Raw genomic sequence first — 23095 nt, 5'->3', positions numbered from 1 at the left:
AACGTCTTCTCTCCGATCTCCCGTGGCGTTAGAAACACTCGAGCATAGAGCGAGAGAAGTGTGTTGTACAATAAGAGAGAGAGAGAGAGAGAGAGAAAGCGAGAGAGTGGTAGGAGAGAAGAGACACGTTTGTTCGAGACAAAAAGCGCAGCGCCTGAAAAGAAAGGTCGATGAGGCTCCCACTGTCTCTCCCTCTCTTTCTGCGCCAGGATCATCGGCCCAGTTACGTCCTTCTTCCAGTAACCTTGCGTCCTCCGTCGATTTTTCCACCTCCTCTATCCTTTTCGCGCCAGCTCGTCGCTGCGACAGTCCATTCGGCTGGTTAGCTTACTCCGATAGGCAAAAATCGTGGCAGAAACCGGGAAAAAAAGAAGCTGCAACGGGAGAGCCCCGCGAAAAGAGGGAACAAGAGCGAACGACTGGAAGAAAAAGGAGAAAAATAGAGTGCCGTGGTAGGGGGGGAGGGAGAGAGAAAAAAACGGTAAAAAGAACGAAGCAACGCGGAGGTGCGGAGAGGAGAGAGAAAGAGAAGAGAGAAAATGCTAGAAAGACACACGCTGCAAACAATGGCAGCGCGTGCACGGAGTTTCTTTCTCTCCTCTCAGCTCGCTCTCTCCAGTAGGATCTACTCTCTTTTTCCCTCTTTACTCCTCTGGTGTTCTTCTTTTCTTGCACACGCACGTGCACGGAACTTTGTTTCCTTCTCTCCCGCTCCCACTTTTTCGTTCTTCTTGTTCCACCGGCGTCCCTCTCCGGGTTTCGTTCACTCCCTCCTCGTCCCACACGCAACAGTAATATCCACGGTTGTAGACGTGCAGCAGCTCGACGCTAGAGAACGTGTCGGAGGGAAAGAGAGAATGAACAGGAGTGGTGTGCGTGTGTTTGTGTTGGGTAGAGAGAGGGAGAGAGAAAGAAAGGTAGTTTGTAGAGAAGGAAAGAAGAGAGAAGGAGGCGGAGGAGAGAGGAAGACAACGACAAGAGAGAGGAAGGGCGGAACAGGTTCCCGGCGCGTTGGGTTGGGTTTGCCGGAGGGTGCGGGAATCCGAGCTGGAACGAACGATGGCCTGGGTGAGGGGCAGAGGGAAGGGGGAGGGAACTGGAATCCTGAGTAGCAACGGCGTAGCCGCGAACCAACGAACCTGGGCTCAACCTTAAAGCGATGGATCACTTCGGGTTGCCGGTCACCGACGACTTGGCTTTACCGCTACCAAACGCTGCCTGGTGAACACTTTTCGCTCAAACTCTGCCAAATTAAACGGGCTCCTTTCATTTTTCATCCTCTACGTTCCTAGATACACCCACTGTTTTCCAACAATTTCATCAGCGAATGGTTAACTTTGCAAAAGAGTCCAGAGACCGACACCCTGACGTGGTTCCCAGTCATTTCTCCGTACCTGTTGTTGTTGCGTGTCCGAAGGACGTCTCGCGATACCTAGGGACATTTGATTGGCACAGGAACGCCGGTCACTAGGGAATAATTGAATCCATAGCGTGCACGGTACTATTTTCGAAGCGTGAACGTCGCTTGAACTCTCGGAACCATGATGACGTAGCTGTTTATACAAATGACCGCCTTCCTCGATGCCGCGAAACTTGGCGATTGCTTGCCGAGGAAGAAGCAGAGGGAGATGGTTCCTACGGTGCATCTTGGACTAATCGATGAAAACGTAGCAAGTTCGATTGAATCCGGTAATTCCTTTCTTGCACACGGCCGGTGCATCGAATAAACAGAGATCCGCGGCGAGGATGGTCTGTCAGAGAGGAAACCTGTTTGCTAATCTGCGAGAAACAACACAAACAGCCGCTTTTGAAGTTGTACGGGTTCTTGAGTTCCGTGATCGCTCGGTTACTTCGGTTAGATCGATTTTTCGATAGTTTCCCGCGAACTATACCTCGAATTATTCATCCCGCCCTATCATCTCTGCTCGATCGCGAATACTTGTACGAATAAGTACTAAGCAAGTATTTCAATAACAGCGTACAGACCGGTCGGCGGTGATTCGCTTAGAAGCGGAGGCGATCGCGGCTGGAAAAGCGAGGTGGACGCGTCTCGACGCATGAAAAGGGAACTGGTCGACGCGTCCGTTCCCAGTGAAAATTCTTTACCCTTCGTCATATCGAACATCGCCACCATGTTCCTAATGATTTTTAACGAAACGTACGACCAACAAGGTCGAGCTTTTACGCGCGGTACACCGATGGCAAGTAAAGTTGTCGCTAATTCCCGATGGAAACTCACCGTGTCGAAACTTAACCAATTACGTGTTAATCGGATCAGCGGACTTTATCGCGCGTGAAACTTTTACTCGATGAGAAGGTGTAGGTAATCACCGGCATGGACGATCAGGTGCGAATACTTCTAATTCTAGGGACTCGAACTCTCTGTAGAATGATCGAAAAGTAAGGTGTGTTTTACACCTGTCCGCGTACGGATCACCGATAAGGATACCGTTCCCCGTTGAAAAAGACTCGTGACAGATGGCGCGGTCATTGCAAAATGTGCTCTCTAATGGCGCGAGATATACGTTGGTCGCAGATTAGACGGTTAACTGCGGAGCATTAGTTACGAAGATGATAATAAACAGCGTTATCGCTTAACGCACCGACCCACCGGTGGATAACGAAGAGGTCGGCTATCGCACAAGTGGCGACACAACGCACCGGGCCACGTGAGCAACGCGATATCGTAACGCGTTATAGTAAAAAGCATATCGTCGTCTGATAAATTAACGTTACCGCGGCTCGCTACCGTTCATTGAAATGCTAATACTTGTCGTACATTGTATATACTTGATTTATACGCGAGCATTGACGCGCGCCAACGTACGCTTGCCGTATCTCGACGAATCGGGTTGCTGCAAAGCTACAGGTTTTCGAACGCGATTACATCGCTGCAACCCTTTCGGCTGCTAAAACATCCTCGAACGCATGTACAACGTTGAGTAGCGTTTAGGGACGCAAAGGTGTCAAACTAATCGTGCCCATCCTTTCGAATTTCACTCGAAATAGAGCCGGGCACAATTTGTCGAGGGTGAAGAAGCGAAAGGTTCGACTTGTACACGAGATAACGTCTGTATAAGGCTGGCAAAGTTTGTCGTGGTGACTTTTAAAGAAAAGGGTCGACAGGACGAAAGAGGGACGGTGGAGATCAAATTTCAAGAATTTCTTTACACTTTCGTGTCCGTTTCCATCCCCTTTTAATGCGCGTTCCTTAAAGAAACAGGAGGACTGCTTCTCCATCAGGGTGAACATCGTCCCCGAGGACCCCTTTCATTCCTGACAACCCTACAGCTTACAACTAAATTAGCGCCTAATAGCAAACCACCGAGCCTGCTACCCCACCCTTCTACTCTCTATATTTCATTATTCTCGGATACTGATAATTATTTTTAACCAAAGACACGCGGAACGTCGGTCGCGAAATTCAACTGAAAAGTGTCGATTACGTTCCTCTCGTAGTCACGGATAGTATTCTAGAAACACGTGGACACACGAGTCGGCTACGGTATTGTTCTTTTTCCGTCGTTTCGCGATCCGCTGGTGTCGCAAAACTGTCCCCCGAGGGACGTTGTCCTTGCCGCGTACGTTTGCACGGGCAAAGTCCCGTGGGAAAACGCGAGAGATCGGAATGCGGAGGAAAAGGGGTTTCCGTAGCTAGTGCGTATCCATACGTATACAGGCGTACGTAGGTAGACGTAGGACACACCACACCCTGGCCACCTCTCTTGCGTCGCTTCACGGCCACCCCTTTCGGCTCGGTGGTGCGGCAAATCAGTCGTTCTTACGGGAACACGATGGTCGACGACGTTGAAAGCGGTGGTAGCTGTTAAAGAGGAGAGTCGTTGGGTTGTCGAGGGTGGGTGGAGGTGGCGGTGAAGGCGGTGGGCACGTATGAGAGGGAGAGGGGGGATGGGGGGGAGGGCTGGGTGGTCGAGGGTGGTTTGATCGTATGGTACCACGATGTATTTAATCTGCAGGCCGCTATATGGTCTTGGTTATTCATGGTGGTCGGGTGATGGGGTTCTGGTGGGGGTATGGTGTACCGTCACGAAGGGTGGTGTGGGGTGGGGGCGAGATATTGATCAAAACCTACCCTGGCACCAACCTCTGCTCCCCCCCTCTTACTCCATCCAACCCCCTTACGGCACCCTTCTCTCTATTTCTCGCTCTATCTCTCTCTTTCCATCTCTATCTCACTCTGCTTCGTTCTCTCCCTTTTCTCTTTCTCTTGCTCTCTTGGTCTACCCACCCCTACCCACACCTTCCTTCATTCCTCACCCCCTCGCTAGACTCGACCGAGCGTAGCCAGTGGTTCTCAGCTGTGAATTTCGGAAACTGCAAGAGGTTCTCCTCCCTTGACGAGACAAATGAATTGACTGTTTCACGAGGGATGCTTTAACAGTAGCATCGTACCTGATTGATATTCTTTATGTTTAATACACGAGTCCTGGGTTCATAGATGAGATTGATTTATTTAGTTTTTTTAAGCTAAGGTAATTAATTCGACAAATTATTTAAACGCGTACAGTTTGTATTTGATTTCAAACCGTTCGATGTAATTAGAATCGGTGTATAATTAGAAAACAGGGGACGGCTGAGAGTATCGAAGAAGACGTGCTCGTAAAAAACTTCGTAGCCACTTTCAAAGTCGGCTGGGAATAATCTCGGAGGCCAAAAGTGGAGCGAAAAGCAAGGGGGAAACTTTTCCGCGGAGGAATTCTCGATCCCACGTGTTTTCCGTCGTTTTTTCTCGTACGGCCGCTGAGGGAAGCGGTAAAAGTAATAGATACGAGCATGGCTTATGAATCTTATTTATGACGCCTGGACCAAACTCTAAATCACGCTTTTACTCTCGCAAACGATTCTATTTTTTCCTCTTCAAATAATAAACTCGAGTTCGAAAATTTGTTCAACCATCGCTCTTTGAAATCATTTATCAAAATGAATATTTCACGCCTATCGATCCGTAATCGTTATCTTGATCGTACCGCATCAATTTTTTTCAAGCGACCCCGATTGAAAGTGTGAAGCGATTCTCTTCTATATTTGTAATAAAAAAAAAAAAAGAAAAAACTTCTTTACCTGTGCTTCTGTCGAGTGGATCTTCGTCAGGCTCGTCCCTTTAATGATCTCCGAGAAGAGAACGCTTCGGAGTATCGTCTCGAGGACCGTTGTGACGACGGATGTAACGTCATCGCGACATTTAATTATTTTGATCTTTACGTTCGGCGCGGTTTCGCGCTTTGTAAACGCGGATTATCCCGCCCACGCACGGCTTAACATCGATTATTTCGATGGGCATCGATGCGGAAGAAACAACGGGAATTTTGATGGAAGATTCTGCAACCCTTCCACTTTTCTACCCGTGCTCAAACATTGATAGGTAGTGAAAAAAAAAAATTGGAGACTCGCATTTTGTACTTTTTCATTTTTCATTTATTCAACAATTTCGTACAAAGTTTAGTTAATTCAATACATATAGTGTGATTTAGTACGATTTTCAAATATTATCGAAAATACAGATCTCGAAGTTTCAAGTTCGTCGAAGAGCAACGTCATTCAGGACGAAAAGCAACAGAACATGAAACTATGTCCAGGAAAGAGAGTCGGTGCTCGGCGAAAAGTGTCGAGTGTTTGATCAGAGGCAAAATTTTTTTCGAATCATCCGCGCACCCTTTGATCCGTCCACTCGATCATCTTCATCCTGTCCTCTCTCTTTTAATTACTCTGATTTTTCACGCGCACCGTTTCACGTTCTGTGTCAGAAGGAAAAAAGGAAGTCTACTTGTCGCGGGGTAGCGCCTGCTAAACCGATATCTTTCAGCTTCACGGATTCTTTGAAGTGTATCGACTCGGGGGACAAGCTAACTAACGGTGTATCGCTGTGGCTTTTAATTACGCGCCAATTAATTAACACACCGCTCTCACCGTTTCTTTTCTCATCCACTCCTCTCCCACTTTCGTCGTTTTATTTTTTTCTCCCTTTTTTTTTTTTCATTTAGCCGGACGTAGCCACGCGGAGCCATTAGAGGCTCTAACCACGCCACCCTTTCCCTTGCCAACGAGTTATCTCGTTAAGAAATTAACCGCGAATTAACGCTGTTTTACCGCATAATTAGATGACCTCTAAAGATTACCGGTTTACTCCTCCGCGACGTCCTTTCGATACGTTCCACTCCCGAAACAATTTCTTTATCCCTCTATCTTGGGAGATAAAGAAAAATAGGATGAATTAAAGTAGAAAGTGGTACTTAGTTCCAGAGGAAACTGAGGTTAACTCGTTTTCCTTATCCCATCGTTTACGCTCTCTTCTCGACGCACAATGAATTTCAATTTCACCCTACAAGCTTGTCTTGTACTCGAGTCGTCGTTGCGGTTCGTAACAGCCCTAAAAAGCCAATTAATCGTCGAAGGAAAGGAGACAGGCCGAAGGAATAAGGAAAGTCACCTGTAGATCGGTAAACGCCTCGGTAGCCCAGCGTCATTGAGCAAACAAGCATCGCACCCTTGGCCATCGATGGCTCTCGTTCAAGTACTCTAAGCTCGATATACTTAGCGGTTACCCGATCAGCCTCAATCTAACCCGTAGCTGTCCGCTAACTCCTTGGCGACATCGTCGCCACAGCCTGAACACCAGTCTCATCGAGATCTAGCAAACTTTCCATTCGATCTGATTTACAGATACTCGAGATTGCGTCTTCGCACCCGATACTCAGTAAATTCCTAACACCCTGTATCTTAGGTTCATTTAGATTTATTCTCGATGAAAATTACATTGGTACAAGTGGTTCGCATGAATTAGAATTAAAATTGAAATACAAAGCTGTTTCGAGCGGTCTTTGTAATCGCGAGAGCAGGTTCAGTCGGCGCGTGACAAATCCCGTGGAGCACGCGTAATACGCATGTCGAATACACGTGAACTGCCCTTAAAGGGCTCGTATCCACGCCTCCAGTGTTCCGGTACAAGATTACTTATCGGCCGCGACAGGATACTCTACTTTAAAGAAGCCACTTTGCACTGTTTTCGATACCGTTCGATGATTCTTTGATATCGAAACCTTCGTCGCCTGTCCCTTCACGAATTTGCATTTTGGACGTGAAGGGGTAGTTTCTTAACATTTCTGAATTGACCTAAACCGTGACAGTTTTGAATTGGATGTAAGGCTGGGTCCGAATGACCCAGGATCGGGCGAATCAGTGCGGTGTACACCTCGATTGCTCTCCGAGTGAGTTCTCAGCCTTCTGAACGTTTCTCCTCGGGCTTGGCTCTCTTTCTTCCTACCAGCTTCTTCGCGGCATGGTTTCTCCTCGTTCCACCATCGTGGTTCCATCTTGCTCGGTTACTTCGGCTTCTCCGCACGGTGGTGGCAACGAGCAAGTTGGAACCGCGAGGCGAGTCGAGGAACCCTCTCCGTGCAGAGAAGGAAGAAAGAAGGAACGGTGAGGAGCAAATGCTCTCTTCGTTCCTTCGTACATTCCCCCTTCTTACTTCACCTTTCTTCAGTTCCCTCTTTCTCTCCCTTCCGCCGCGATGCCGGTCTTTTTCTCTCCCTTTTTCAGCTGCCTGCACCCGTGTTTCTTCATTTTTTTTTCCGTTCTCTCCTCTGGTTCTACGGGGGTCAACGTACAGCCGCACGGCGTGACCGAAATCACACACACGCTCGTTGCGAACCCGCTCGACTGTGACTCGCTTCTTCGTCTTTATTTGGCCTCTAATTGTTCCTTCTTGCGCGACGCCTGTCGGTCTGCTCGCCTTACCTTCTCTTCTCTTCTCTAGCCTGACGAACTTTTCACCAGTCACCTGAACGTTCCTTGATGGACCGTCAGGATCAACCTGTCCTATGGAAAATCGCTTGGATTGTCCAACTACCACCTTTCGTTAGAACATTTTGATGGGACACTTGATTAGTGATTGATTTATCATTATCGAGGAATCTAAGTTTCTTGAAGTACAGTTTTCTTCAGGTACTATAAAATCACTCCCCATAAACTAAATCCGTTCTAAGTACTGTTCAATGTTACTTAGAAAATCCATTGTCCCTTGTCCTGAAAGGTTTAAGTACCCTTGAGCGAACCGTAACCCAAATCACCCTAAATAATCCCAAGTACTTTCACCGTAACCATTCCCCTATTTTCTTTTTAAAAAAGACGACAGAAAGCAATCGTTTACGACATTAATTTATTCTCGTATTCTACTGGACAATCGACGCACCTCGCCCTCTCGTCGTACCGATTAACCCCCTACCTTCGTTTAACTGGAAGATCGTGGTAGCTTCCGGTCGCGATAGTGGTTTCTGATCGGTGCAACAACCTGACTCGTTTCACCAACGTTTCTCGGACAATGCCACGGTTCGGTCTGGGCCACGCTTACCTGGCCCGAAATGGAGGGGGTGACTGAAGGGAAAAAAGGGGGAGGGAACGAGACTCGGGCCCTGGGTGTCGCAGCCAGCAGATTAATGGTCCCAGGGAATTCTTGGTAGTCTATCGGAGGACCGAACTCTGCTAGAAGGTCGTCGCGTAGACCAGAAACCACCCACGCGTAGAAATGGGAAATATCGTTAGAAGTCTATGATATTTTCAGTTGCAAAACGAAGTTGAATTCGGCTACTCGAAAACGACCCGAAAAACGACTGACCCTACCTAACGGTACTCTGAAAATTAATGGACCTACAATAAAACTTTCAATGACGAACCTTGAAAGTAAAAGGTACACACTAGACTAAGTACCTTTTCTCTTATTCGTCGAAGTTAACCATCTTCGCGGAACATACGAGTGAAACTGCACGAGTAACGCGAATCGAAGAAAGTAAACGAAGAAGGAAACGAGTATATCGTGGAAAGTGTATCAGCCGGTTGGATGATTCTCGATAAAAGAGGCGACCAAGGGGGAGGGAAAGTTTATTTTCCGTGAAAGGACAGAGGGAGGTTACCTGGAATTTCCAGTGCTTTGTAAAACGTTCGCCTTGCGGCACTGCTAGCCCTCGGACAATGATACCTGTTGTCTCAAACTCTACCTGCGAGCCGGAGTACCGAGTTACCTGAGTCTGTCCTGTTCCTTAGGTCGCGGTTAGGGCCTCGTTATTAGCTTTGTACCGTTTCGAACCTGTTCCACGCGCTCTTCACGATCTGGAGTAGCTTCTATTCCACTTCTGAAAAGAATTTTCAATGGATCCGAATGAAATGAGCAGCGAGCAATATCCTACTTCCTACGACTAAAATTATTATTCGATTAAAATTCAGGGCTGAGAACGAAGGGATTCCTGAGCTTTCAACGAGCCAATTTTTTTGGTAAATCTAGTTTCGAAAAAGACCGGGACGACTTAATAACCGGATTACCGGAGAAGTAACTTAGGATTAAAAAGTAATCGACTCGATATCGTTCTGTCCGGTAAGGAAATGTCCTACGGTCTTGCGAGTCGGTTGCACCGGAGGGAAGATTAACCGGATGAAGAAAAATGGTCGCGATGAAAAAAGCAGGGAAAGTCTATTGCGAAAATTTCGTGTCTTTCAAAGAGAAAGTACTCTAATTTTGACGCTATTAATTCTTTGATCGATCGAATTATAATTTTAGACTTTTCGAAAGCCTTGGGCAGTCAGAAAATTAAATTCGAATGATTCAATTTGGAGAAAGAAAAAGGTTGATAAGGTGGAACGTTGAAGGAGCGATGGTCGTCGTTTTCGCACGCGCCGCGCGTCAAGGCAGTAGACCATTCTTCTTCATCACGCCCGTACAAATGCGTTCAACTTGACCCCGAACACGATAAATCGGATTTCTGGGCTTCTGTGATCTTAACGGAATCAATCCTCCGTAGTTTTCTCGGGACCACCGGCGATTTGGATCACACGGAAAGTGAAACCGCCTTTTAGTGGACTTTGACGAACGTACGGCTTCTCGTTCAATCGGCGATCGTTTGCCAAATAGAAAAGCTTATCCCTTGGGGCAGCTATCGTTTTCTTTTCTTTCAGATTTACCACACAGTCTTTACTCCAATAATTTCTCAATATAATTTCTCGATATAAAAATAAGGAAATTATCAGGGGTCTCGCGAGGTAGTTGAAGAGAGTTGGCCGAAGAATTCGAAGCAAGGGTGAAGGGGAGGGATGAAAAAAAGGGTTGAAAGGTAGCAAGGGGTGGCACGTCGTGTCTCGCGTCTGGTCGCGTCGGTTCCGTGGACACGGCGGGCATCGTCGGGCATCGGGCATCGGACGCTCACGTGGCTCCCCACCTTTCGAAGCGTGCGTGAGCCTGCTCCCTCTTCCGACGCTCCTTTCGCCGTGGCTCCGCTTCACTTTCCCCCACCCGGTGTCCTCGCGTGGCTCTCCCCTTCCAAAGCGTCGTGTCTGTCCTCGAAAGCTCGAACGCGACCGCAGCGCCTCCACGCCTGCTGCTCCGCAGTAACGCGATTGCTCTCGTCGAGTGTACAGGCATTCGCGGACGGTGTCGTTTGTTGTTTCGTGACACGCTGCTACGTGTGTTGTCCCGCGTTCCTCTTCCACCTATGTCTATCTCTCTTTCACTCGGTACCTTCCTCCAAGCCTCATCGTCTTCTTCTTCGTCCTCTCTTGTTCACTTTGGTGGTAATCGTGTGTAGAGGAGGGCGCGCGCGCGCGAGATCGCGGTGCTTTCAGTGTTCTTAGTCTGTGATAGTCGTCTGGCGGCAATTTCGTTTGTAGGAGTGGAAATCGTGGCCGGGACGTTCGCGTAACCAACGAGAAAAGTGGGCTCGATTTTTTCGTAATTAAGCTTTCGTCGCGCGGACTATGCGGGAACGCGGCGATCCAGTTGGAAAGCAGCAGCGTGCTCACGCGGGCTTAGCGTTCGGCTCGGCAAGCGGCGACTGAGAGATCAACGCGCAACACGGGATGCTAAGCTTCCCGCGGGGAATCGGTGGCAAGCGTTGCCCGAAGGAGGAGAAGAAGGCCGGCAGGATGGGCGGCGGGAGACGAGGAGCGTTGGTCCGCGACGTAGGTGCGCACCGCGACGCCGACGACGTGACGGCCACGTGCCCCCGCGGATCCCTAGCTGACCGCTGCCATTAACTACCGCTGCTTGCTCTTAGTTACTCGCCCGTAGAATAGTTTAGTCGAGCGAAACGAGCAACCGTGATCGTCGAGATTTCGCGTTCAACGTCATTGTGCGGCAAGAAACAGGCTGACCAAAGTGTGTGATTCCTTGGTAAACGGAGTTTTCCAGTGCGTCGACGATATCTTGCTTGAAATAGTGCACCGTGTCTCTCGACGAGGATACGCGTCGTTACCGCGCAGATTTCATAGATGTTGAAGTTTCGGTGGTGGAACCGCACATAGGTGATTAGATAGACGCGAACAGGTGGCACGCGTTACCGTGCGTTTCTCGATTCAGAATCGAAGGAATCGAAAGAGTGTACCCAGGGGGGTGGGCTTGGATAAAATTACGAGACAAAGCGAATCCTGCCAGTGAAAGAAAAGTACACTGGCGTTCAACGATGGACTCGTCCGAGGAATGTTGATCCGAAGTGTTGCTAGTAGAAGTATATCGAGAAACTTGAAACGAGGTGGCCGTCCCTTCCGTCCGAAGCGCCTGTACCAAGGGCACGTGGTTGCTCGAGTTCACGTCAGGAAAAGTATACGCGCGAAGTGCAGTGATTTATCGACCACGGTGAACCTCCGCTCGCAGTGATTACTCAGAGTGATCGATGAGTTTCTAAATAAGATTGGTATTCGATCGTTGATCGTGTACACGAGTCGTCGAGCGTCGATCAATTTGAAGAAAAGGAATTGAAAGGGAAAAAACAAAGGATTCGGTGGCAGCGCGCCTAAATCTCTGAGCGGGACTATCAGCGAAGGAGAAGTTGCACGGCATCGAGTAGTAGAGAAGAGATTCCCGCGCTCGTAGCCCAGTCATCAAGCCGGCGGGAGTTCGAGGAGAGGGTGAACGGCGTCGTGGAGGGGGGAGTGATGCCGGTAAGGGTGGCACAGCGCCCCCCAGGTGGAATACCACTGCACGCCGGCGTGCCGGTAGCGCCCAGCAGCGTAACCGCCCCCGGTCCGTCGGGCCGGTGCCTCGGGGGCCCGGCAGCGCCCCCCGCCGGCTCGCCGCCGCTGCCGCCCTCCTTGCAATCTCTCGGCGGCGGTGTGAGCAACGCCACTAACACCGCTGGCTCCGCCACCAACGGCAACAGCAACAACAACAACAACACCAACACTGGTCAGGGTATCAACAGCAGCGGACTAGGTGTCAACACGACGAACGGCGCCACGAATCCTTTGCAGGCGATGGCGTCGGCGGCGGCTTCGCTCACGCAGCTAAACAATATGGCGAATGGCCCGCTGCCGCCACTAGCGGCCTCAGGACCGACTGGACCGCCTAGTTTACCGCCACCGCAACCGGCTACCACGCCGACCCACGGGGGTCCACCGACGCCTCACGGCGGTGTCACTGGTGGGCCCCATTTGAACGGAGCATCTCCGAGTCCTCACCCAATGCCACCTCACGGTATGATGACCGGTTCCCCTCACGCGCCTCATCCGCACATGGGCGGTGGTGGACCGTCGCCTCATCCTCATCATCCTGGTCCTCACATGGTTGGCTCGCCCCATCATCCTGGACCGCATCCCATGGGTCCAGCCGCAGGCATGATGGGCCCGGCTAGTATGCAGCCGCAAGGTGCACCCGGGATGTGCGGTCCGGGACCAACCGGCCCGATGGGCCCGCATGCTCATCCCCAAGGACCCGGTGTACCCGGACAACCGCATATGCACAACGACCCTTTTTATTGCTCGCCATTTGGATCGCACTACTTCAGGTAAAAACATCATCGCCACCTTCTTATTCTTCGCTTTGACCCACTGACGATTAACCTCGTTACGCGTCCGCTCGACGAAAATGGCTGATAAATCATTTGGCGTATCAGTACGCTTACGGTCGTCGGTGGGTTAATGCTTATCGGTTAAAATCAGTCGATCGCGTGTCGTAGCAAGGTTTTGAACAAGAAAGTGTGCGATTTAATAGGCATGACTTAAATGACGGATCTTTTTACTTTGTTACGCGAAAGGGTCGCGTGGACATTTCACGTGGTCGCTTACAGACAAAGCTTTTATCCCGAACGATGTGCGTGTTCGAAATGGAAAACGGTAAACTTCGCTTGCTTATTTATGCAAATCTACATAGATCCGCGTGTAACCTCTCATTTTCACGGCTGGTGTAAAGTCTGTTCCCTCTGTCGTAAGTTTGACGTAGCCGGCAATTTAGCCTTCACGGATTTCTTCAAGCTTTTTCATCAAGTACAAGCTGTGCAATACTAAATGGAGGGAGGGGGGAGAAAAATAGGCTCGTATTGTGACGAATTTACATTGGACGCGGTCGCGACAACCCTCTTACCGTTCGACGACAACGTTTCAGATCAATCTTAGCACGATTAGGGGGATCAAGCCCCCCGATATAAATAAGTAATCCGCCATTACATCGAGCGTAACAACTTTTTATCACGCGAAGCACCGGTCGTGCGATCGTGCAAGAGCTTACCGAACGGTGTGGCGGTGCTTTCTTTTGAGAAAAGGGTCACGCGACCACCCTGAAGAAAGCGTATCGCGTGGTCGAAGAAATTTCCGTGCGAAACGCGACGTTTGCTTTCTGTCTACTTCGCTGAGACTTGGAGGATTCTCAAACTGCGATACTTACTCGAACGAACCACTTTTGGGCGGGAAAATTCCACGGAGGCGCCGTGGTTCTTGAATAATAAGAAAAGAACGCGATATGGACGGTTAGGAAGGTTTGAAATTTTTCGCCGCAACCGGATTCAGACGGTTCTTTTACAGCCTAATACTTCTCGTTCCGTGCCAATCGTTCAGCAATCTCTCGCTAGTACGCTCTCTCGGGCGTAGTAACAGTATACCCGAAGAATCCGTTATCATAGCTCGACCAGGATCTTTCTGGTGACCGTTGCGCGGTCGAACGTGTCTCGAAACCTGGCTACCGCTGAATTGTTCTCTCGTTAAACACCGAATTGTCTCGTTAACATTGACGTTAATCAATTTTCAATGAAAGCGTTCAGCGCGACGAGTTATACCCTCTTGAATTTTTAACAATGTGGTTCTCGCTTCCAACCTTACGATTATTTTCAACTTTCGTTCCGAAATGATATCCAGAGCAGTTACTCCAGTTCGCTTGGCTATCGCGTCGAGGATAACGGTTGTTGGAAACTTTCGCCGGGGCCATCGATGAATTTCAAAGTAGTAGCTCCATTTTTGGGAGTGACGATCGATCAGTGTATTATCGTCCAATTATCGCGGTGGACAGGCGAAAAAGGAGCACGGTTCGCGAGAGTCAGGTGCATTCTGAAAGTCTCGCGGACTGGGTTTCTATCGGTAAGTTCAGGTGGCCCGCAGGTGGGAGGCGCCTCTTTGACGCAGGTGTACGCTGGCAAAACGCGACTTCCTTCCTCGTCTGGAGAACGCTTCGACCGGACTGGTAGGGTCAGAACCGATAAGAGAAAAGCCGGTGCACAGGCTAGCACGGTGACGATTATCCGGTTCTTCTCCTTCGACCTTCCTTGTATCCGGTCTGGACGTCTCTATCGGCTCGACATCATCTCCCTGTTCGCTGGCCCCGTCTGGGTAATCGCCAGGGTTCATTAACATAAAGCGTTCCACGCTGGTACATTCGCACGATTCGTCGAAACGTTTCGTTCAAACACCCTTGAAAGATGGTAGAAAGGAATATCGTGAAAAATAAGCGTTTACAATAAATTAGGGCAAAAGTTGACGAAACAGATGGAGAAATAACAAGAGGAAAAGAGAGACTGAGCATGCAGTCGGAAGTCGAACGGCGTCACCGAGCTTATCTTATCGCGGCCTCTCGGTAGGATAAGAAGGACCTTGATCGCTTTGCGACAAACTGAATCGACACCTTGGCTCGTTGCGAGGCCCTCGTATCGCGAGCGTCGTCAATTTCTGCGCTCCAAATATTATTCAATCTTTCTACGAGCGTAGCGATAACCCGAAACAACGAATTTTTCGTGCAAAGTGCGATGAAAATGCAGGACCCACCCGGTGGATCGAGAAACGAAACTTTCCAAGTGTCTTGCCGCGAGTTGCCGCGCGTTTTCCGATCAATCAAACCTCAAGCAACGGACCAAAAGTGGTTCGAACGATCAAACGTCCAATTGGCGAGGTTTTTGCGGTCCGAGTAAACGCCGCGGTGCTCGAGGAATCGATGAACGATGGAAGAAGCGGAGAGAAAGGAAAAGGAAGGCACGCGAGGAGGAGATACCTGGCGGGCTGAGCGCATAAAGTCGTGTGCAGGTAGCGTATCAAGCCGTATCGTCCGACGGTTCCAGTTTCACGTGAAACTGTTCGAGCAACCGGCCAGGTTCAAGGCAATCCTGAAAAGTGGAATGCACGTGCGTGCACACGCTCGTCCTTCTAACGACGAACGTTCAGATTTTTATTTCATTACGATTCAAGCAAGATCGAGACTCGTTCGATATTTAACGGGCAGTAGCATCTCACGTCCATTCCAATTACTTTCAAAGCTTCGGCCTGACGGCTCAGGAAGCGGATGAACCTAATCCCCAGGTTCAGGTTTAGGTATGCGTATCCGAGCGTGTTCAGAAAACAGTAGGAAGCTGGTCAAATGAATAGAGGGAGCGTAACAGGGATGAACTTAAGAAGATGACAAGGTGACAATGAGAGGTAGAAAGGACTCGTTTAGTCAATGGGTTACCTTAGGAACTTGGATGTACAGGTGTTTGGCGACAGGTGCAATTTGGTCGATAGTCTTTGACAGACCGGTAAATTGGAACTTCGAGATACGATTTTCAAGATATTTTTATTAAGAAAGTATTTCTTTACAAAGATGATCTCACTTGAACGGGTTACTCCAGTTTTTTTTATCGTCTAGAGAGTATGTAAATTAAAATTCAAAGCAAACGAGAGTGCACTTGGACGAGTTTCTTCCTGTAAATACCGATCGTTTCAGGGATCCGTCAATCGAATCCTCTTGTATTCGTAACGCGAAATCCCTTAGGGACATCGAGAGGCCGCAAGAGGATGAAGCGAGAAAGAGACAGTGAGGATTGCTCGGTCGTTTATCAGACCGCGAAGATCCTTATCGTCGAAACCAGCTGTTAACACCTCGGACGCGCCGCAGTGTCTGCAACTTTTCGAGTGGATACAACACCGAGAGAATCCGCTTTCAATCAAGGAACCGCGAGCCTTCGTCGATCGGTAATCCATTGAAACGACGCTCGTCGCGACGGAACAAACGCGGGAACAGAGGGAATCGGGGCCAATTATCTTCGAATCTCAGCTAATTTCTCGTCCAGGCGTGATAACGCTAGTCGTTTATCCAACTATGAAATTGTTATCGCTCGAATCCGCGCGAACGATCATCGATTTCAACTGGTCGTTGTCGAGCTTCTTAACTCGATACGCGCCAATTTCGAAACTTTCGATCTTCACCTCAAAATATTGATAGGGTCCATTTTTTGGACATTTTAGTTTTGCGCGATAAAAACGTAGAAATCGCGAGGTGGAATAATGGTAGATCGGCAAATCGAAAGCTTTAAAGCTATAAATAATGAAATTAGCACTGGCTGTCCAAATGCAGCACGTGACCTCGCGAATCTCGCCAAGTGTCTGTATATTCCGTAGAGAGCCGTGGGTTCAACCGACCTACCTGCGCCGCGCACACTCACGACCCAGTGGATCTCAACGCGATCTCTCTACCTATTCTTCGGCATCTTTGCTGATGGAATTTGCATCTTCATTTTCTTCCCGTCTCGATATTGATTCACGCGATACCCATCGTCAAACGATGATACTTTATTAGGTACCATTTTCGAAAACTCTAATTTCAACATCAGTTCCGGCAGCACGTCGTTGCATTACCGCGAACAGTGGTGCATTAAGAGTCGCGTAATTGGAGGAAATGTATTCTTCGAAATATTTCCTATCCGTTACATAAAACAGTGCTCCACCGATCCGAGACGTTACGACGATTGCGTTTGCGAACGTTCCGTTTCCTTGGCTTCCGCGATAAGTCACCGGAATAATTATCTAACTTCGCGCAGCATACGTTGAAAAATTTACCTTTGGAATCTCGACGTTCGCATGCGTTCTATCCAGCAGATGGAGCTTTCCGGCTGGTTGATAATTTACTATGCCAGAATTTCAGAATTTGGATCTGATCGTTCGCGCGGTCGATTGTTGCCAGCTAATTCCGGAGATCTCAAGGTGTTCCGTTTTAGTTTCGATCCCGCTAGCCACGCTCCTACTCCAAATACGAATTCCCTCTTCTCTAGATCGTTTCCAACGCGCGCCAGTGAAATGAAAACGAGATGAGAAAACGTTGAACGTAGGCAGGACCAAAGAAATCGTGTTCCGTAGCGTACTGGTCGCACTCGCGTCTCCGGATCTCCCAGTTTTACGTCGCGATCCTTACATCATCGTCGTTGCATAATGCTTCGTATCTGCGACCTGTGCAACGTTACAACAGCCTCTAGCAACACCGTTTAAATCGTCTAAATCTCTGTGATCAAATGATTTTCAAATTTCGACCGGAGAATTGTAAGGATCATCGTAGAAGGACTTGTAATCAAAGGCTTACGTTTGACTTCATAAAGTAATTAGACCAAATGACTTTTACCCACGATTTTGGGAAAAGTGTCATTGTGAGTGGCAAAGTATAGAGTTCTTTGGAGCTGAGAAAGCCGCGCCTCTGTGGAGCGCCGCTCCTACGTGTCCTCGGTTCATTAATTCACCGATGAAGAATCGAAGCTGGGATGAGAACCGTCAGTGATTTGCCAGTGAAGCAGTTCGTTGGCGTTGGAGTTGGCTCAGCTAGTCTCTCCTTTCTCTCTTCTTCTTCTTCTTCTTCTTCTGGTTCTTCTTCTTAGACCCGCGTTCTGCTCTCTCCGCGTTCTCAAGGCCGCCTCCTCTTCTTCCCCTCTCTCTCTCTGCTCTCCCGCCCCTACTGTATCGCCCCTCTCCTCTCGCTCTCCCACCTCCTCGAATTTCTCCTCTTTCCGCACGGACCTCTCTCGCCTCTGCTCGCAGCAGGCATTCTTACCTCGAGCTGCTGTCGACTCTCCTTCCTCTTGGACTTCGTACTAGGGATAGGAAACTTTGAATAATCGAACTCTTCGAGTTATTTCGAAAAGAAATCCTTTATTTCGATATCGATAATTCTACAGGCGTATTTAGATTTCTCTTAGAGATCCATTTTCTGTACCTTTCGCGCCTCCTCGTTCAGGAGGGTACGCGCGGACGAAGAAAAGTCGAGGAAAGAAGTTGGAAAGCGGAATCCTGCCGGTGAAATTGACCACACGGCACCTTGTGAGAGACGCGGGAAATGTCGTTCGACCAGTTTCTCCGAGGCGTTTAGGTCCGGTTGCCATGATGTGGTCCCTTCAGCCACGATCGCGATTCCTTCCTTTTTTCCGACCAGAGATTCAGACTGCTGGCCGACCGGCCACGGTGAAAGAAGGTTGCCCGATGAGGAAGGTTATGGTCGGTGCTGGGCTTCCGCTTTGTTTTTGGAAATTCATCGGTGTTTAAGTGTCGCAGGAATACGTTTGCTAAATGCTTGGATGTACGCCCAATAGAAAGATTTAGTATGAGAAGGATAATAGGTGAGATTTACCGGGGTTTTCGAGAAATTTAGCTTGGCATTCAAAGTGTTAATTGGTTACGCATCATTCGGGTGTTACACGACACGAGGAATTTATATTTTGGCAGAAAGCATCGAGCGAATAGAAATAAGAAACGAGGCAGGGACCGAAATCTTTCGATTTTTGAAAATTTTCCCATTGATTTTAATTTTCCCGCGTGTCGATGAAACGCGTACAGCCGACTGCTCTCGGAACATGCGCGAGGAAGAGCGAGAGGGAGGAGAAGAAGGAGAAGAAAGAGCACCTCCACTTTATTCCTCGGACGGATTTTTATTTTTTTTTCCCTTTTTTTTTTCGAAAGACGAATCCCGTTCACCTTGAAAGGTACGTCGCGTGGCTCGTCGTCAAGCAGTTCTCGAATGAGCCCTTCAAGCCGCAAGGAAACTACGAAAAGCCATCCTCTCTCGCGCTCTTCGAATTTTCGTCTCGAGATTCCACGTGAAACTTTTTCGAGAGACTCGACGATTTTACCAGAATTTTTCAATCCTTTCGCCAATAAAAATCGCCATAAATTGATAGCTTATAAATCCCTTCTCCGCGGCGGAAGATTCGAACGGAGGGCGCGAATTATTGGCGGCAAACTTGAAAACCATAGACCTCTCGGTACAGTATTATTTTAAGGTCGGAATCGACGTATCGCGTCAGAGGAATTTGAATTTCAGTTGATGTAAGATCGACATCCGACGTTACGTCACCGGAAGGTCACCATCGGCAACGTTTAATCTGTTGAAAATGTAATCGTCTCTCGACCGTGTAGTTGTAAACTTCCTGTCGTGATAGCTCGTTCGTTTAACATGCAACATATTTTTCGTCTTCGACAAAAGATTCGTAGTAGAGAACAGATAGGAAGGTAAATAGTTGAATTATTTTTCCAATTATCAACGTATCTTTGAAAATTCTCCAGTCAGCGTGAATTTTCGCGCGTTAGAAGTGGGCCACGTGGGTGAACCGTCGAAATGGATGGTCCAAGTTCGCGGCATAATCCGGATTTGTTCGGCCTCTTTTATCCATGGAAGGATGCCGAGCAACGTAGACGCGCTACCGTAACCCAGTCACATGGTACGATGACGATGGAAACGGTGGGAGGTTTGCTCCACCTTTCCAACCATCGTCCCTCGTGCTTCCGTCAGCGACGTTTTATCTCGGACTGTACGGTGTGTCGCGCGTGGAACACCTCTGGACCATTTTTAGGAACCAGTTTCGAGTGGTCCACACGGGGCCAAATCCGCTTGTGCCTTCTCGCTGTGATCACCTACCGAGAACTGATCTCACTAATGTGCCCGAGGTCACCGGGAACAGCGTCTTCATTCCACGATGATTTCATTTTCGGTCCGGATCTTTCGGGACTGCTCGAAGAAAGGTAGAATGAATTCATCGGTCGCGGATCGGATCGAAATTTCTCAATCCCTTTCTGGATACATTCGAAAATTAACCATCGCGGAGAACGATTGTTTCGTTCCGATGTCTCTTTGCAAGTCTTTCCGTTTACTTTTTTCGAATCGATACTCGTGCCACGGATTGCGTAAGTGGTATTCTAGTTGTTTCGCAGCGAAGGAAAACTTTCACCGTCCTGTATAGGACGTTTACGTTCGCGAAGTTGCGAATGGTGGTGAAGTTCGAGAAAGTCGTTGAACAAACCTCGAACGTGATTTCATAAGCAGGCTACTATTTTTAGATACTTTAGAAATTTTGTATTTTCTTTGAATTTCTAGATCGCTTTCCCATTGTCGTGCCGTGTACGCCGAATGGTATTTGCATTTATTCGTCTTGTAACAGTCGGCCGCTTACAATGAAAGAGAAAGGTTTAGGATTGTAAGGACGGAGCGAGAGTTTCTAAATCGAGCAACACTTCTGTCGGCGACGCCATATGTCGAATACCGGGCCAGGATTTCTCTCCGATTCCTCTTCGAATCAGGAACAACGTGGTCTGGGGTGGAAAAACACGGAAGGGATTCATAGGGCAGGCGGGAGGATCGCCTTTGTATCGCACTTGGTGCGGTCGGGTATGGATTCCCACGGGACGTTGCGCACACAACACCGTCTCACGGCTGACACTAGCGAAAGCTATAAGTCAATTTCACTCGTGTACAACAAACTTTCCTTCCGATCGGTTCCAATTAGCTTTTCCAAAGATTAATATCTAATAGCACACCTCTACCTAGATTTATTATAAAAATAATTAAACATCGTTCCCTTTTAATTTGGAAAATATTTCAACAGTGCCATACCGATTCTTGGTACGCTTAACGGTTACAAACCTTACTGATAGCAAAGGAATAAAGGAACTTGGAAAAGTAGGTTGGAACAGGCAGCTCCGTTCGGTCCCACACTAGGAAACCCACGAACACGCCAATACATTGGAAGGAAAAGAGCCTCCTCTCCCGCAGGTTCCCACGTATTTCCGACCGCAAGCCGCATTTATAACGGCGCAGTCGCGCGACTCGTCGACGAAGGACGAGGCGGTAGCAACGACGTTCTTTCCATCGCCAGAACCATGCTCGAGTTCGTCGTCCTGCACAACAGCAACAGTAGCGACGGCTTTTCCTATGCGCTCGTCGTTCCACGAAACCCACGTGGAGACACGATGCACGGACCTTGAAGAATTCCGAACCGATACGCGTCCACCTTTCTTCTTTCTTTCTCCCATTTCCCATCTTTCTCGGTAGCCTCCGTTCCTACGGGTTTTTCTCTCGACTTATCGGTTGCTGGTCCACCGTAATCCCCTTTTTTCCCTCCCTTCGTAATCTCCTGGAATCGTTTTTTGTTCATTCACGTCGCGTTCCCCCGCTCGTAATCCATGGTTCAGCGTCGCGAGTATCCTTCTGCTCTACTTTGTGTTTCTGATTCGCGTTTTTTCCGCGTTCCCGTCCCAGTCATTCTCGGTGCGCCGTGCTCGAGTTGTTTCTAGCGCCTTGGAATGAATCAGCTTGGATGGGCGAGTTCGCATGTACCGCGTGCCGAGCAAGGCCGCGTTTTTACACCGCTCCTTCGAGAAAGAGACGAAACACTGGCTCGTGCTAGGATACTCTTGCGCGATTCGTCCCGTGTTTCTTCGAGTTGTAACTGGGTTCTGTTGCTCGGGAAAATGTTCCAATCGTGTGTGAAACGTGTTGCTAGAAACAGGAACACGAATGCGATATCATTAACTTAGCGTTAAATGATTTTTTTTTAAATTCCTGTGCAATTTGATCGAAGTGTCTTCGTTAGAAACAAACGTTCGAGTCAGTCGAGAAGAGTTGCTCTCTCGATTTCTCCAGGAATCGCGGCCAACCGCGAGGATGCTCGATTCTCGAGCGACGAAAAGTGGAGCGAATCGCCGTGCCCGTCCATTATCTACGCCCACCAGCCCCTATATCGAATTTTATTGTATTTCATATTCGACCTACGAAATCGTGAACGGGACTCGAAACACTTTGGAACCACTCGACTAACCCAGTTCCCTATTTGGTCCTGCGAACGGACCGCGAAGATACACAAAAATTTGCAAAGAAACGGAAGAACGTCGGAGCAACGAGGTGTTCATTATTGGAGAGTAGAAATTGAAGCAGAAACGAGTAACTTTTACTTTTGAAAGTCCCTCGCCCGTGGTCGACGCGATCGAAAGTCGAGATACTTTCCTGCATCAACGATCGTCTCCTACCTCTTTCTCCGTTTCCACGGGACCCTTGAAAAATCGCGATACTCCCTGTCGATCGCGGAAAAGATCACCCCGAACCTGTTGCACTCTTCTTATTTTTCTCGACCGGAAAAATCAGGAGCGATTTTTCTTCGAGATATCGAAGAGAGGAACGTCAGGCTGTCGCGTGGCTCGGTGAAAGTTTCACGTTACGACGTCTGCGCCCTTAATTCGAGACACTCGCCTCGAGCAGAGAAGTTCGACAAAAGTTGCGCGTAGTTTCGCGAGCGTGGATTAAACCGCTAAAGGAGTCTGCTATCCGGTAGAACGAACCACCTCCAGTTCACCGAGCAACCTGAACTTTCAACCGATATCGTAGTTTCCACCTGAAAATCGGTTTGCACGATTTTACGGGAACGCGGACAACCTACGAACAGGCTGCCGGTTGCGATATGAAATTACATTTTTCGAAGGTCGAGGGTTAAATTTATTTAGGGTTAGAACTTCTCAAAGATTTTCATCGATGATTTCTATAAGTCATAGAATCAGTAGAACGAGACGGAAAGAAGCACGCGACCGGGTTGGCCATCAATCATCGAACTGGTAGAAGTGGACGCGCGGTGTCGATCAGTTTTTATCGTCGACACTCGTGTCAATATCGCCGCGAACCAGCTGAAAAATAAAACGTCCGCGTGAACGAACGAGATGCAGGGTGGAGGCAGAAAAAAAAAAAAAAACAAAAAACAAAGAGAGCGAGGGAGGGAAAATAGGAGAAAAAAAATTGCAGTTTCGATGGCCACGCGACGCTTCGGATCGGGGCTCGAATTAC

At 48.6% G+C, this 23095-nt stretch overlaps 1 protein-coding gene across 5 annotated transcripts in view; it reads left to right on the top strand.

Moving 5' to 3' along the window:
- Chi (LIM domain-binding protein 2 Chi) overlaps positions 1-23095 on the top strand; it is an 85964-nt gene that overhangs the window by 31815 nt on the left and 31054 nt on the right. For 2 of the 5 annotated variants that reach the window (XM_034325648.2, XM_034325647.2), the window contains exon 1: positions 10403-12785. The exons of 2 other annotated variants lie outside the window; for them this stretch is intronic. In XM_034325648.2, the coding sequence (XP_034181539.1) occupies positions 11938-12785 (848 nt within the window). In that variant the 5' untranslated portion in view covers positions 10403-11937. Of the gene's footprint in view, positions 1-10402; positions 12786-23095 lie in introns of those variants that run through there. One more of the 5 variants, XM_034325649.2, reaches the window with a different exon arrangement.

Source organism: Osmia lignaria, chromosome 5, assembly GCF_051020975.1.
Source record: "Osmia lignaria lignaria isolate PbOS001 chromosome 5, iyOsmLign1, whole genome shotgun sequence".
Lineage (NCBI taxonomy): Eukaryota > Metazoa > Arthropoda > Insecta > Hymenoptera > Megachilidae > Osmia > Osmia lignaria.
The sequence above is the reverse complement of the archived record's forward strand: the minus strand, read 5'-3'. Positions and strand labels throughout refer to the sequence as shown.